This window comes from Canis aureus, chromosome 10 (assembly GCF_053574225.1).
Source record: "Canis aureus isolate CA01 chromosome 10, VMU_Caureus_v.1.0, whole genome shotgun sequence".
In the NCBI taxonomy this organism is placed as follows: domain Eukaryota; kingdom Metazoa; phylum Chordata; class Mammalia; order Carnivora; family Canidae; genus Canis; species Canis aureus.
In genome coordinates, this window is record NC_135620.1 from 19,391,798 (window position 1) to 19,406,730 (window position 14,933).

The following is a 14,933-nucleotide window of genomic DNA, read 5'->3' on the forward strand; positions in this document are numbered from 1 at the left end:
TTGCTGAGATTAAAAACCAGGGATGTTTGTGTCTAGTCTTTGATGATAAATAATACTGCATTTATCTCACTAACTTTATTCATCTTCTCCCACATCTTTGTTCTATATTTATTCATTTCGTCCTTCCTCCTCTTTTGTCTCTCTCCCTTCTATGTGTCCTCCTTTATTATTTTTTCTGAATTTTAGATTACTATTTTCTAGTTCACCTTAATGAGATTGCTTATTTAATTGATCAGGGAAACCTCAGTTTTCTTACAGATGAAATGAAGGGGTTGAGTTGAACCCATCGGCAGTTTTTCATCCCAGGGTCATACTTTAATGGATAGGTGAATCTGCATGACATGGTAATGCGGACATTGCAGGAGTAGGGTAGCTGGACACATTTAGGGACAAGGAGAGATGGGGGACAATTAGCTTGTTTCCCAGTCTGATGAGCATGTTCTAATGAATTTGCTATCTCACAAGCCGCCAGTGCCCAGAAGTACTGAGTGTTACTTTAGGGACATGAAGGTGAAAGGCCTGGGCAAAAGCTGAAAAGTCAAGTAGGCATCCAATGCCTTTTCAAGGGATCATAAATTAAAAATAGACAATAAAGTCCTTGTATTCATGTAGTTGACATCATTTCAAGGGAATTTTTTTTAAATGTTATTTATTTGTTTATTTATTAGAGAGAGACCAAGAGAGTGCATGAGCAGAGGGACAGAAAGAGAGGAGAAAGAGAATCCTAAATAGGTTCCATGCTCAGTGTGGAGCCCAGTGTGGGGCTGGATCTGATGACCCTAGGATCATGACCTGAGCCTAAACCAAAATTCAGTCGCTTAACCAGCTAAGTCACCCAGGTACCCCTCGAGGGATATTTTTTAATAATTGCAAAAAGTAGAAGGCAAGAAGTATTCCTCTTCCCTAGAGTTAATAGAGAAGGTAATTGAGAGCAAGGATGCTTAGAACCACTCATTCAAGAATAATATTAATGTTTTGCTAAGGTAATGTGCAACAAAAAAGTGAAATGAAAGTAAATGCTGGGATACAAGTGCTGTTCACTACAGCCTTCAGTTTTGATTTTCAAATACATACTTAATTTGTTATCAGTAAAGTTTACTTGTTTTCATAAATCTGCCTCCTAATTCCTTATTTCAATTGTCTGAGCGTATACTCTACTACCAGTAGATGTCAGTACACAAATATTTTGTTGCTTTTGTTTTTATTGTTTGTTTTATTTTTCTTTTGCAGCTTCTTTTCACTTTTGACTTGATAAAGTATGATTTTCAAAAAGATGAACCCATCAGAAATGAACAGGGCTGGTGTATTCATGTGAGAAAAGGTAAGATTCTTGCATTTGACCATGTCTCTTCAGGCAAAAGTTTCTGAATTTCTATTCAATTACTACTGAATATAGAAAAGAAAGAATGAGACACCTAAATCTAGGAAACGAACAAGGGGTGGTAGAAAGGGAGGTGGGTGGAGGGTTGTGGTGACTGGGTGACAGGCACTGAGGGAAGCACTTGACGGGATGAGCACTGGGTGTTATGCTATATGTTGGCAAATAGAACTCCAATAAAAAATATATACAAAAAGAAAAGAAAAGAAAGAATGGCTATTACTTATATGTAATGGAATTTATTTGGAATTTCAATGCAGGTAGAATAGTTTCATTATCGATAGTAGGAGCCCCAAGTGGGTCACTTGGATGGTGAGTTACTGTTGTTTAAAACAGATTACTACGGTGTCCTGTTTTTCCTAATCCACTACCTCTAGTTGTAACAATGGCACTAATGTCCTCTATCACCAAGATATAATATGAAAAAGAATGCCTTAGGGATCCCTGGGTGGCGCAGCGGTTTGGTGCCTGCCTTTGTGACTATCATAAATAAAAATTTTTTTTAAAAAAAGAAAAAGAATGCCTTAGTTATCATTCTAGGTATAGTAGAAAGTCAAGCAGGCTTATATTTGTATCTGGGCTCTCACCCTTTAGAAACTGTGCAACTTTGGGCAGGCCACTCAAGCTGAGTCTCATTTTCTTCATATGTAGAGATGACAATATTTATTTTGTCAGGTTGTTGTTGACAATGAAATGAAGTGTTATATGCAGAGCTCTATGGAGAGCCTATGGAGAGCTCTATGGAGAGTCTGGCTTGCTTGCTATACACCCTTCTCTTTTCTACCAAGGTAGACTTTCTGATAATTTTTGGTTAGACTCTTAGCTTGCTGCTGCATATAATCAGTCTAGAAATATGAATGTAGATATGTGCATTTGGAATTGTTTAGAGACTCACTCTGAATAAATCAGGCCAACATTACTTTTTGCTGTCTTCAAAATATGCTTAGACTACATTTCAGAGATGAATTCATTTAAATCTTTTCTTCAAATGTGGAGATAATGGTTACAAACCTGGTTTGTTTGTGTGTTCTGGTAGTTGGAAGCTTAGAAAGAAGATAGGGCTTATCTATTAAAAAATAAATTTCTTTTTCCTCTAAATTTCAAGCCTAATGGCATTTATCACATATTTTTCCCTAATTCAACTCTATAAACTGTGTCCAAGAGAAAAGCTATTTCTAAAAAGATTTTAAAGAACTTTAATTATATAGAAAATATATATTTTCTAGTGTGTTTTTTATTTTATTTTGTTTAAGATTTTATTTTTTGAAGTAATCTCGGCACCTAACATGGAGCTTGAACTCACAACCCCACGATCAAGAGTTGCATGCTCTACTGACTGAGCCAGCCATGCCTCCATAGTGTGTTTTATTTATTGCATTCAAGTTAATATCTGACATTGGAACTTCAATCTCAGAACTGCTTTTACAAACTCAGGGTTTCTAAAAAAAGCAGATTGTCCCAGTTCCAGGTGGCTCAATTAAGCAACCAACTCTTGATTTTGGCTCAGATCATGATCTCAGGATCCTGGGATCAAACCCCACATGTAGGGCACCACACTCAGCGGGAAGTCTGCTTGAGTATTCTCTCTGTCTCTCCTTCTGCCCCTCCCCTGACTTGTGCTCCTGCATGCGCACTCTCTGTCTCTCATATAAATAAATCATTTTAAAAAAAGGCAGATTGTCCCCAAACATTTGCTTTAATGTTTTGCAATTCTCATTATGAATTACTCAATATTTTTTTCCGCTAATGATATTGTGTCTAGCATACGTTTGCCTAGAACAAATAGATAAGAAACACTGTGATCTTTTTAAGCATTTGCAATAATTAGGGAAGAAATTGTCAACTTGTGTCTTGAAGAAGAAAAACAAAGAACATAAATTTTAAGGGAAACATGAGAGACTTGGAAATTTCTGAAATAGAGGGAATGTAGCCTGAAGGGCATATGTGTTGGAGTCAGATGAACCTGGTTTAAAAACACCTATCTCAGGAATACCTGGGGGGCTCAATCAGTTACACCTCTGAGTCTTGATCTCAGCATGGAGTCTGAGCCTTTATTTTTTATTTTTATTTTTTAAAAGATTTTATTTATTTATTTATTCATTTATTTATTTATGAGAGACACAGAGACATAGGCAGAGGGAGAAGCAGGCTCCATGCAGGAAGCCCAATGCAGGACTCGATCCCGGGACCCTGGGATCATGACCTGTGCTGAAGGCAGCCACTCAACAACTGAGCCACCCAGGTGCCCCAAGCCTGAGCCTATAAAACAACAACAACAACAAAACCCTTCTCCAACATTTGGCAACTGTATGACATTGAGCAAATTACTATCTCTTTCTTGGTTTCTTTACCTGTAAAATGAAGATAGTATGAGGGCATGTGTTACAGGTTTGGGATAAGGATCAGATGGGATACATAAATATAAGTGCTCAAAATAGTGACTGCTACCCAGAAAGTGCTCAGGAAGTGTAACAATGGCGAGGATGATGATAACGATGAAGGTGTCAGTAATGACAGTGACAACGATGAGCTTCTGCAGTAGCAGAGCAGACTTGGCTTGACCAGAGGCAACTGTATCTTTGAAAGCCAGGATGTTCAGAAGGAGCGGGAACAGTGAGCTTTGAATATTGTTAAAATAACATAAATAGCTTTATAGCATGCTGGAATTAACCCCATCTCATTAATCACTTGGTTATTGCCTCTCTTCACAGGGGGCAAAGCAAGTCAGCAATGACCTTGGAATGTTCTAAGGCAGTGATTGCTGCTTCTCTGTGTCGTCCACCCTTCTCTTGGAAGTAGATTTTTACCTTGCAACTTGCTGGGCAAAATTCTGAATAATTAGAGTAAATCTGATCTAAAAAAATTTTTTTAAAAGACTTTATCCATCTATTCATGAGAGACACACAGAAAGGCAGAGACATAGGCAGAGGGAGAAGCAGGCTCCTCTCAGGGAGCCAGATGCGGGACTTGATCCTAGGACCCCGAGATCACAACCAGAGCCAAAGGCAGATGCCCAACCACTGAGCCACACAGGCATCTCCTGATCTAAAATTTTTCTCCAGATAATGTGTCTACAAATAAGTAATATGAGTAACTCTCATGCCTCATCTCTCGCTGGTTGTGGATTTCCACAGTACTCCATAGGAATAAAACATTTTCTTAAGCTTCTAATAACTTCTAGATCAGAGATAATATTGCATAGAAACCTTGCTGCAAAATCATAGACTTGAATTTGAGTTCTAGGTCCATTCCTTTCCATCTGTTGGTCTCCGGTAACTTATTTCACCCTTCTGGGTCCTGGATCCTTCTCTGTGAAATAGGGATTTTAATTACCAATTTCAAAGGATTTCTGTGAAGAATCAATAGGATGACAGTTGTAAGGGGCTCATGGGGCTTGCTACATAGTAAAGGTCCAATAAATACTACTACTATCATAATTTTATTAAGATTTTTATTATGGTTATTTATTTAGTTGTCATTATTCAGTGTTGAAATCTATGTAACTTAAAAGAAAAGTAAGGGATCCCTGGGTGGCGCAGCGGTTTGGCGCCTGCCTTTGGCCCAGGGCGCGATCCTGGAGACCCGGGATCGAATCCCACATCGGGCTCCCGGTGCATGGAGCCTGCTTCTCCCTCTGCCTGTGTCTCTGCCTCTCTCTCTCTCTCTCTCTCTCTCTCTCTCTGTGACTATCATAAATAAATAAAAATTAAAAAAATATATATAAAAAAAAAGAAAAGTAGCCTTTGATCTATCCACCCAGGATGTAAAATAAATGTAATATACCTTGTTTACCCTTGCTTTCTTTTTGTTAGTTTTTCCAAAGTATTTTGTGTTTGTGGCAGTCTATGAAATGGTGTGCTGGATGCAGGCACCCAGAGTGAATATCAAATATAATAAAAACAAGTTAAGGGGAAGGTAAGCAACACTGGTTGTGTTGGTCAGATATAATCTGAATACATGCATGATATGTGTACTAATAGTTTTAATCAAATCACTGAAAAATACCTTTCTCTCCCAGGAGAACCTGGGCTTCTCATTTCTCGAGTGAATGAGAAAAATCCCTTCTTTGGTTACGCCGGGAGTAAGAAGCACACAGAAAAGAAACTACTTTGTGATGTTTTTAAGAAGGGAGATGTTTACTTTAACACAGGAGACTTAATGGTACAAGATGAGGAGAATTTCCTTTATTTTTGGGACCGTATTGGAGACACTTTCAGGTATGAAATTGCATCGAGTGTACTGCTTCTGTGATTTTTTTTTAAGATTGTATTTATTTATTCATGAGAGACACACACAGAGAGAGAGAGAGAGAGAGGCAGAGACACAGGCAGAGGGAGAAGCAGGCTCCATTCAGGGAGCCTGACGTGGGACTTGATCCCGGGTCTCCAGGATCATACCCTGGGCTGCAGGCGGCGCTAAACTGCTGCGCCACCGCGGCTGCCCAACAGAGCATCTTTCTATGCACTGGCCAAGTGAAAGGCGATTACTATATTCTCTCCCTGTGTCTGTTTTAACCTTCTTCTGTGATTTTGAACCATGCTCCAAGCAAGGCTTGGTGGAAACAGTATAGACCACTTGGTCTTTACCTTCAGGGCAGACAGAGTGCTTTCATCTCAGTAATGTCTCCCCATTTAAAAATTCATTGGCTATCTGTTTCTAGATTGAAATCTAAATTACATTTGATGTCGATTTTTATCATTATTTAAATAAATCACTGTAGAATATAAAATAAGTAGACAGATGTGATGTCTAAATGGCAGAGTTGAAACAGAAGCCAGTGTGGTCAAGTATGGTCTAATTTTTGACCAAATGATAAAAACAATGAAAGAGCAAAAGTTTCCTTTTTTTACATTTTGCTTCTTAATTCCTTAAGATTATTTTAGGCTTATGAAATTATTTTGTTTTACTACTCGATGACTATTGAATAGTGGAGGACATACAGGAGACATGCAAAAAATGTTTGAATGAATAAGTGAATCATATTTCCTACTTCCTCACTTTCTTGTACCAACTTATGTGCTCACTTTATATAAAATTATTTTGATCGAAGTAACATATTCAATACATAATTCAAGTACATTAAATGAGCCAAAGGGGTTAATCCCTAGAAATTAAAAAGGGTCAGTACATTGAGAGACAACTATAGATTTCCTTTCATTTTTTTTCTCTATCATTAGAGGTAGGCAATGTTTTGCAACTAACTGTTACAAGAATTCAAAATGATGGGAGGAGCACTGGGTGTCATACTATATGTTGGCAAATTGAACTTCAATAAAAAAATATTAAAAAATTAAAAATAAAGAGGGAGTTATCGTTACTTTCTTTTTAATTTTTTTTTTTTTTTAAATTTTTTTTATTTATTTATGATAGTCACACAGAGAGAGAGAGAGAGAGAGGCAGAGACACAGGCAGAAGGAGAAGCAGGCTCCATGCACCGGGAGCCCGACGTGGGATTCGATCCCGGGTCTCCAGGATCCCGCCCTGGGCCAAAGGCAGGCGCCAAACCGCTGCGCCACCCAGGGATCCCTACTTTCTTTTTATGACATATTATAGGAAAACATAGTAACCAGTTTATACCAATGAATCACAGATAAAGTAATTTTAACTAAAACAGCAATTCTGATTTTGTTGACTCATCAACAAGTGCTTCCTTACCTTAGAAAGGCCTTTCATTTCAAAATTGCCATTATTTTTGGTTACTAGGTGCTTGCACAGAACCAAATGCAGGGCACTAAAATGGAAACTGGGTACTGCTTCTTCAAATATAGGTGCAGTGATCTAGAACTTGTTTTTCATTTAGGTGGAAAGGAGAAAATGTTGCCACCACAGAGGTTGCTGATGTTATTGGGATGTTGGATTTCATACAAGAAACAAACGTCTACGGGGTGGCAGTGTCAGGTATGAATATATTTCATGTTTGGGAAGAATTATCAGAGTAGAATGTGCCACTTTTCTTTACTTCTGCAATGATCTTACTAATTCAACATTTCTTTTTTTATATACTAAAATGAATATCCTAGGGTGCCTGGATGGCTTAGTTGATTAAGCATCTGCCTTCTGCTCAGTTCATGATCTCAAGGTTCTGGGATGGAGCCCACATTGCTTGCACACTGTCCTGTTCTCTGTCTGTCTGTCTCTCTCTCTCTCTCTCTCTCACACACACACACACACTGTCTCTGTCTCTCTCAAATATATAAATAAAATCTTTAAAAAACTAAAATAAAATAAATATCTTAGTTTTTTTTTTTTAGCAAGTAATGCCCTAGACCAGGCTAACAAATGCCATGTTCACATTAGGTATCAACTTAATTTTAATGGATGTGAGTATTTTTAAGTAAAGCTTAAAAATTCTGGTAACTGACTCACTGATTGAAAATAGTTCTAGCTTTTCAATAGTCTGCTCTTTATGACTAGAGTTTATGCATGCCATTAAACGAGAACATGTTCTAGTTTAAATGTTTAATAACACTGACTTGTAGTTAAGTTGAATCTTTTCCAAAAATAATTTTAAAACCTGTTTGACTTCATTTACCTTTGTAAATATGCATTTGAGGATTGTCTCATGATGGTGAGAATGGTAAAGAATAGTAACCAAATTGAAACTATGAGATAGCTGTTTTCCTTTGCTGTTTTGTTTTGTTTTGTTTTGATAAATGACAATATTTTCCAATTAATGTTTGTGGATGCAGGGGACACATGGGGTGAGAGTGTTTAAATGGGGGAGGAGAAGAAGGGGACGTTTCCTCTAATAGACCTTGGGTGCTTTCTATTCTGATCCCCTGGAAAAATCCATAGGTGGATGAGCACCATGGTGGAATTTGATATGGAAATACCAGTCTGGTTTTAAAATTTAAAAACAATATTGCCTTTTATTTTTTACATTGACCCTTGACATGAATATTTGTCTGAAATATAGTCACCTTTAAATAAATGTTTCCTTTTAATATTTTACATTAATGGTGGTAGAATGAAAACTAAGGGTTATTTATGGTGTTTTCTAGTCCATCTATTCCATTTGTGTAGTGTCAACAATTAAGAATAGACTCTACCCTCCCCTGTTCCTAACTTGTTTCTGGGGAGTCAATCAAGTGCTCAGAGAAGGACCCACTCGTGTCTGCTACTGTTGCATTGTTATTGCTTTGATAGAATTAATGTGTCCGTTTGCAACAATTAGTATGTAATTAGCAGGATCATTTTAAAAATCACCTAGTACTTGTAAAATTAATGCTCTTTCAAACTTTTTTTCAGATTATGAAGGAAAAGCAGGAATGGCTTCTATTATTTTAAAACAAAATAAGTCTTTAGACTTGGAGAAGGTTTACGAACAAGTTGTAACATTTCTACCAGCTTATGCCTGCCCACGATTTTTAAGAATTCAGGTAAGTTTAGTGTTTGAATTTCTAAAATTCAGGTAATTTTACTTAACTAAAGATTCAACTTAACTACAAGCCCAGGAATCCAGGTTTAATCACAAAATAACATTTTATCTTTTAGATAATATGTGTGTTTTATTTGTATTAGAAAATCTCAACAACAATGAAAAGCATTGGGATGCTAATTTATGCCATATTTGAAGCTTAATTATAGAAGGGAACTTGATGAAATGCTAGGGAGTCTTTGTCTTTGTCCTAATTATAGAATTGCTTTCTTCCTCTTCACTCAAGACCTCAGAGATGCTGGCAAGCTGAAACTACATTTTACACAGCCTTGTGATGACACTTGATGCTCTGTGCCTAAAATTACATTCCACCAAGCTGACATGAAGGTGTCCGCGGGGTGTGTGCAAAAACTAAAGGCAAATGGCATTTTTTTTTTAAGATTGTATTTATTTACTCATGAAAGACACAAAGAGACGGAGACATAGGCAGAGGGAAAAAGCAGGCTTCCTGTAGGGAGCCTGATGTGGGACTCAATCCCAGGACCCTAGGACCTGAGCCAAAGGCAGACACTCCATCACTGAGCAATTCTGCTTTTAATTTTTATCTTCATTCTGTCCAATCTCCCTCTGCATCTTTATACTTTTAGGGAATTCTGATTTATTTATTTTGAGAGGTGGGTACTCTCTTGTTAGGTTACCAGAATAAAGTATAGTAAAAAGAAAAGTTGACTCAGCTACTGGATAAATTTGCCTGGATGGCTCAGCAGTTAAGCACCTGCCTTCGGCTCAGGGCGTGATCCTGAAGTCCGAGGATCGAGTCCCACGTTGGGCTGCATGGAGCCTGCTTCTCCTTCTGCCTGTGTCTCTGCCTTTATCTCTGCCTCTCTCTCTCTCTCTCTCTCTGTGTGTGTGTGTCTCTCATGAATAAATAAATAAAATCGTCAAAAAAATTTTGCTTGCTCATTTATTCAGCCATCTATGTATTTAATATTGTGTACACAAAGCTAGTACTTATCTCTTAACATCTGATCACATAGGACTTTTCTGGATACATTCATCACATCACTGTTAGATCCCTAGTGGATCAATCGATGGCATCATATTCATCCTTAAAGCATTTGCCGAGCAATCTTCATGGCCATGTCACCGCTTGGCCAATGGGACACATCATCTGAACTGTCATAAACACAGATTTCATTTACATAATTTTTTATTTTTAAGAGCTTTTGTATACATTGTATCAGATTGTTTTCATAACAATCCTCTGAAATATGAAAGGTAAGCAGAAGTATGAAGCAGAATTAATCTATTTTCCTGTTGAAATTTTTATTGAGATCATGGTAGTCATGCTATTGAAAGAAATAATACAGAGAGATCCTCTGTGTAGCCATTACTTGATTTCCTCCAGTGGTGACATTTTCCAAGACTATTATAACCAGGACATTGACGTTGATATAATCTATCCATCTTATTATATTTCCTGCTTTACTTCTATGTGTGTGTGTGTGTGTGTGTGTGTGTGTGTGTATTAAGGTCTATACACTTTTATCACCTGTGTTGTTACTTCATTCATCAATGCCTGCGGTCAAGATATGAACAATTCTGGCAGCGCAAGGATTTCTTTTTTTTTTTTATAATATGGCTTTAGAGTATATTACCTTGCCCACAATATTGCCATATATTTTTTAAAGATTTTATTTATTTATTCATGAGAGAGAGAGAGAGAGAGAGAGGCAGAGACACAGGCAGAGGGAGAAGCAGGCTTATGCAGGGAGCCCGACATGGGACTCCATCCCAGGTCTCCAGGATCACGCCCTGGGCTGAAGGCGGCGCTAAACCGCTGAGCCACCCGGACTGCCCAGCACAAGGATTTCTCATGTTTCCTTTTAATAACCACACCCAGTTGCCTCTTCCTACCCTAGAAATAATATAGTTTAATGAAGTAGACAGTTGATAGTTTAAATAATATCTTCAATGATTTTCCCCTAGGGCAACTTAAAATTCACTTTAATTAAGCAGAAGAAATACTTTGGCATAGAACTACTCTAAAAACCTAAATCAATCTTATACAAACTCAGAAAATACTTTAGCATCATTAAACAACTAAAGAACTAGAGCTGTGGCTGTTAAATTTATTATACTATTTGCTATAATTAGCACAATGCATGATGCTTACTTGGCAGTCACAATGTTTAATAAATGATATAATAAGCAGTCCAAAAGTTTAAGTCACTTCTGACAAAATGAATTAAGCAACTATTTTATCAAAATCCATTTAGCACAAATTTTAAAAAAAAGATTTTTTTGCCAATGAATTTACAAAAAAAATGTTTTTTTAAGATGTATTTATTTATTCCAGTGGAGGGGAACAGAAAAGGGAGAGGACGAGAGAGAATCCTCAAGCAGACTCCCCACTGGGCTCAGAGCCCAACACAGGGTTCCATCCCAGCACCCTGGGATTGTGACCTGAGCCAAAATCAAGAGTCAGATGCTTAACTGACTGAGCCACTCAGGTGCCTTAAATTTACTAAAAAAAATTTTAATGTGGTATTACTCAATATGAGTAGGATGAGGTAACTTGATCCTTTCATTCTGCTAGTGGAAACAAACTGTTATAACCTCTCTAGAAAACAGTTTGGTAAGTAAATAATTAGGCTCTTAGAATTTACATATATTTTGACTTAGTAATTCCATTTCAGAAATGTATCCTTAGAAAGTAATCAAAGCTGAACAAATGCTATATATAAAGATGTTCTACAAAGCATTGTGTATAGCAGTAAAAATTTTTGATATTCTTTATTAGTTAGAATAAGAGTATTGTTAATCAAAATATTATAATTAGATGAGATCTTATTAAACTATTACCTAATGGTTTTTATTAGCTAATGAAAAATTACCCAACCTGGAGAAATATACCTGATGTATTATGAAGCTCTTCTGTATGTTTTTTAGATTTTATTTATTTATATATTAGAGAGAGAGCACGTGGGCAGAGGGGAGGCGTAGAGGGAGAGGGAGAGAGAGAATCCCAAGCTGACTGTGCTGATCACCTAGCCCCACAGGGGCCGGATCCCATGACCTTGACCTGAAATGAAGTTTGAAGCTCAATCAACTGAGCCACATAGGCACTACTAGAGCTGTTTTATTTTTTTAAGCTAGAACATCAATTATATAAATACATGAGCTTCTAATTTTCTAAAAATGAGAAAATGAGTATGTGTTTCTACACAGTCAGATCTAATTCTGCGATGACAGTGTGGAGAAGGGAGAAAGTAGAAAGGATGAGATCAGGGAAGGAGGTTCAAAGACAATTTGAGTATTGAATTAGTCCAGAAGGATGAATAAAAATGGCCAAGTTATTCATAAAACCTTATAAGGATCTCTACATGTCATCTAGTTTAAAACAGGTTGCTTCTTCATGCCTGACACTGTCACAGAGATATCCACTTTATCTCTTCAATCCCTTAAAGCAGGGCTTCTTAAACTTTCTAGATTTATGGCATCTATAGAGTCTCAATAAGTATTTCCTGGCATTCGTGGGCCAACCAAATACCTAACCTTTAATTTATTGAGTAATTAGGTCAAAACAAATTCATTAAGTATTTAGGTCTAATAAATGAGTTGCTGCTTTAAAAAAAATGCATATAAATGGAAAGAAAAAATACTTTTATTTTTAGACAATCACAAGTACCAAAGAGATGTAAGAGGAGCATTCAACAGCTCCTCAAACACTGGCATTACGTTGGACTGCACAGGGCCAGCTGAATTCCTTGTCCCACATTGATTTGGGCTGTCTTTGCCTTTTATCACAACAACCACTTAAAACTCTGTTTCACAAAGATATGGCATCATTGAAAAGAATGTGTCACAAACTAATATTGGAACTGTGAATATTGGAATTACTTGAGCTAGTAGTTTGCAAGTGGTGACCAATGGATTGTACTGGGTTTACCTGGAAATTTTAAAATATACCTTAGAGACGCTGGAAAATCACTGAGGTACCACAGAGCACCTCAGTGCACAGTTTGGGAATCCTTGTTTCAGGTCATCCTTTACTTCTTCTGGTCTTTATATTATAGTAATCTGTCTAATGGAATGAAATGCTCTCTTTCATAGGTTCTGTCTTCTTGTTGTCAATAGCATTCTCTGTATATGATATTGTGTTGACAGTGGATTAAAGAGATAAGCCTGCTGTGTTTTAGGCATGTCTATAGTCAGTTGTAATTCATTTTCAACAATTATAATTCTTATACATTGCCTGAAGTTCAGAGGTATAGCAAGCTAAAGATTCCAGTGCTCTAGAGGGTATTTTTAAAGTTTCTAAAGTTAAATTATTAATAGGAAATAGTGAGATGGTCACTGGATACAAAAGTGTTATAATTAAATATTACAGTCTCTCTTCTTGAATATTCTATTTATATGTTTTAGATAATAGTAAATGATTCCACTAATCCTGGTAATTACTTTGTAGGAGAAGATGGAAACAACAGGGACATTCAAACTACAGAAGTTTCAATTGGTGGAAGAAGGATTTAGTCCATTGAAAATTTCTGACCCACTTTATTTCATGGATAACTTGAAAAAATCTTATGTTCCATTGACCAAAGAACTTTATAATCAAATAATGTTAGGGGAGATCAAACTTTAAGATTTTTTTTTACACATGGGATTTTCATATGTTTTCTTATGAGAAGTGAGGAAAGTGTGTGATTCTTTAACTTGATTTGGGGGGAAGGAATAGACATTAACATATGCTGTGTTTTCTTAGTATACAACTTTTAAGTAGGAACTTTCATTTGTTTCAGTTCATAACAAACTTTAGTTGATTATTTGTTTTACCTATTTAGGAGTTCAGTGCATAACTAAATATTTGCTTTAATTGTAAGGATTCCAAATAATCCATAAGTGGTTGACAATTTAGAAACTCACTAAAAATGTACTTTTTGCTATTTAAAGTTTCTAGTTTTGAATAAATGGCTAAATTTTGTTCAAATGTTTTATTTTTATGTGCCCCATCCTATGACTCAATAAAATCATCTTCATTAATATGTGTTTTGAGGTTGTGTTCTGATGTTTGTGACTGTAAACCTCCAGTCAGAGGAAGCTGACTGATCTGATGCATGCATTCCTATATCCCCCACTGAATTCCTATTCCAATGATAGAAGAAAAAAATAGGAATGTTATACAGCAAAGCAGAAAAACCGGGAAGCCCAAAACATTTAGGAATGTTTGGAAGATACCAGCAAGGAATCAAATTAGTGATAAAATCCAACAGAGCTGTAGAAACCACTAATGATACAGAGAAAGAATGGACTAGAATAGAACACAGGTATTAACACCAAGATCAGAGTCAGAAAAGGCTTTGGGTGTGAACAGGTTTGTGAGCTATTAACTGAGAAATGTATTGTGGGGATATTGTAACACATACAATTGTACTTCTTTCAATCTGGAAGCACCAGGCTCCAGGTTTGCTTCAAGCTAGAGCCACATGAATGACTCTTAGCAAAGCAAGCTTGCTTACACAGGAGGGGGTTGTGGAGCTAGGCTAAGAAGTGGAGCAGAGCCCAGCAGGAAGCTCCTTTTGCCCATATACCTAGCTCCCTGTAGGAGGAGAAGGAAAGTTGGCTTTGCCTCATGTCATAAAGCTTATTTTGGTTGGAAGAGGAGTTGCAGATACTGTAGTTCCTTTTCGTCATTGCTAGGAAAACAAAAGTTATAACATTAAAATATTTGTTAAATGTGAAGGGTAAGCATAGGTAGCATAGAAATAAAACATCAAACTTGGGCAGCCCCAAGTGGCCCAGTGGTTTAGCGCCGCCTTCAGCCCAAGGTGTGTGATCCTGGAGACCTAGGAACAAGTCCCACGTCAGGATCCCTGCGTAGAGCCTGCTTCTCCCTCTGCCTCTCTCTCTCTCTCTCTCTCTCTCTCTCTCTCTATCTCTCATGAATAAATAAATAAAATCTTTAAAAAAACAAAAACCGTCAAACGTTAGGATTAAAAAACTGACAAAAAGTAATTAATTTTGCAAAAATTAAAAATTTTAAAAGAGAAAGTTTTTAAATAAGAATGAATTAAGTAAGTCTAAGCATATCCATTCTCCCACTCTATGTAAGAGGATGGATGAATGATCTTAATTTAAAAACTATTAAGTGAATGAGTAAATTGGCACTTAATT

General features: G+C 36.8%; 1 protein-coding gene across 3 annotated transcripts in view; it reads left to right on the forward strand.

Annotated features, from left to right (window-relative positions):
- The window catches only part of SLC27A6 (solute carrier family 27 member 6), a 71,893-nt gene that overhangs the window by 56,231 nt on the left and 729 nt on the right, over positions 1 to 14,933 (forward strand). For 2 of the 3 annotated variants that reach the window (XM_077911532.1, XM_077911530.1), the window contains 5 exons: positions 1,231 to 1,321; positions 5,397 to 5,595; positions 7,179 to 7,276; positions 8,627 to 8,757; positions 13,228 to 13,802. In XM_077911532.1, the coding sequence (XP_077767658.1) occupies positions 1,231 to 1,321; positions 5,397 to 5,595; positions 7,179 to 7,276; positions 8,627 to 8,757; positions 13,228 to 13,404 (696 nt within the window). In that variant the 3' untranslated portion in view covers positions 13,405 to 13,802. Of the gene's footprint in view, positions 1 to 1,230; positions 1,322 to 5,396; positions 5,596 to 7,178; positions 7,277 to 8,626; positions 8,758 to 13,227; positions 13,803 to 14,933 lie in introns of those variants that run through there. The other variant, XM_077911531.1, reaches the window with a different exon arrangement.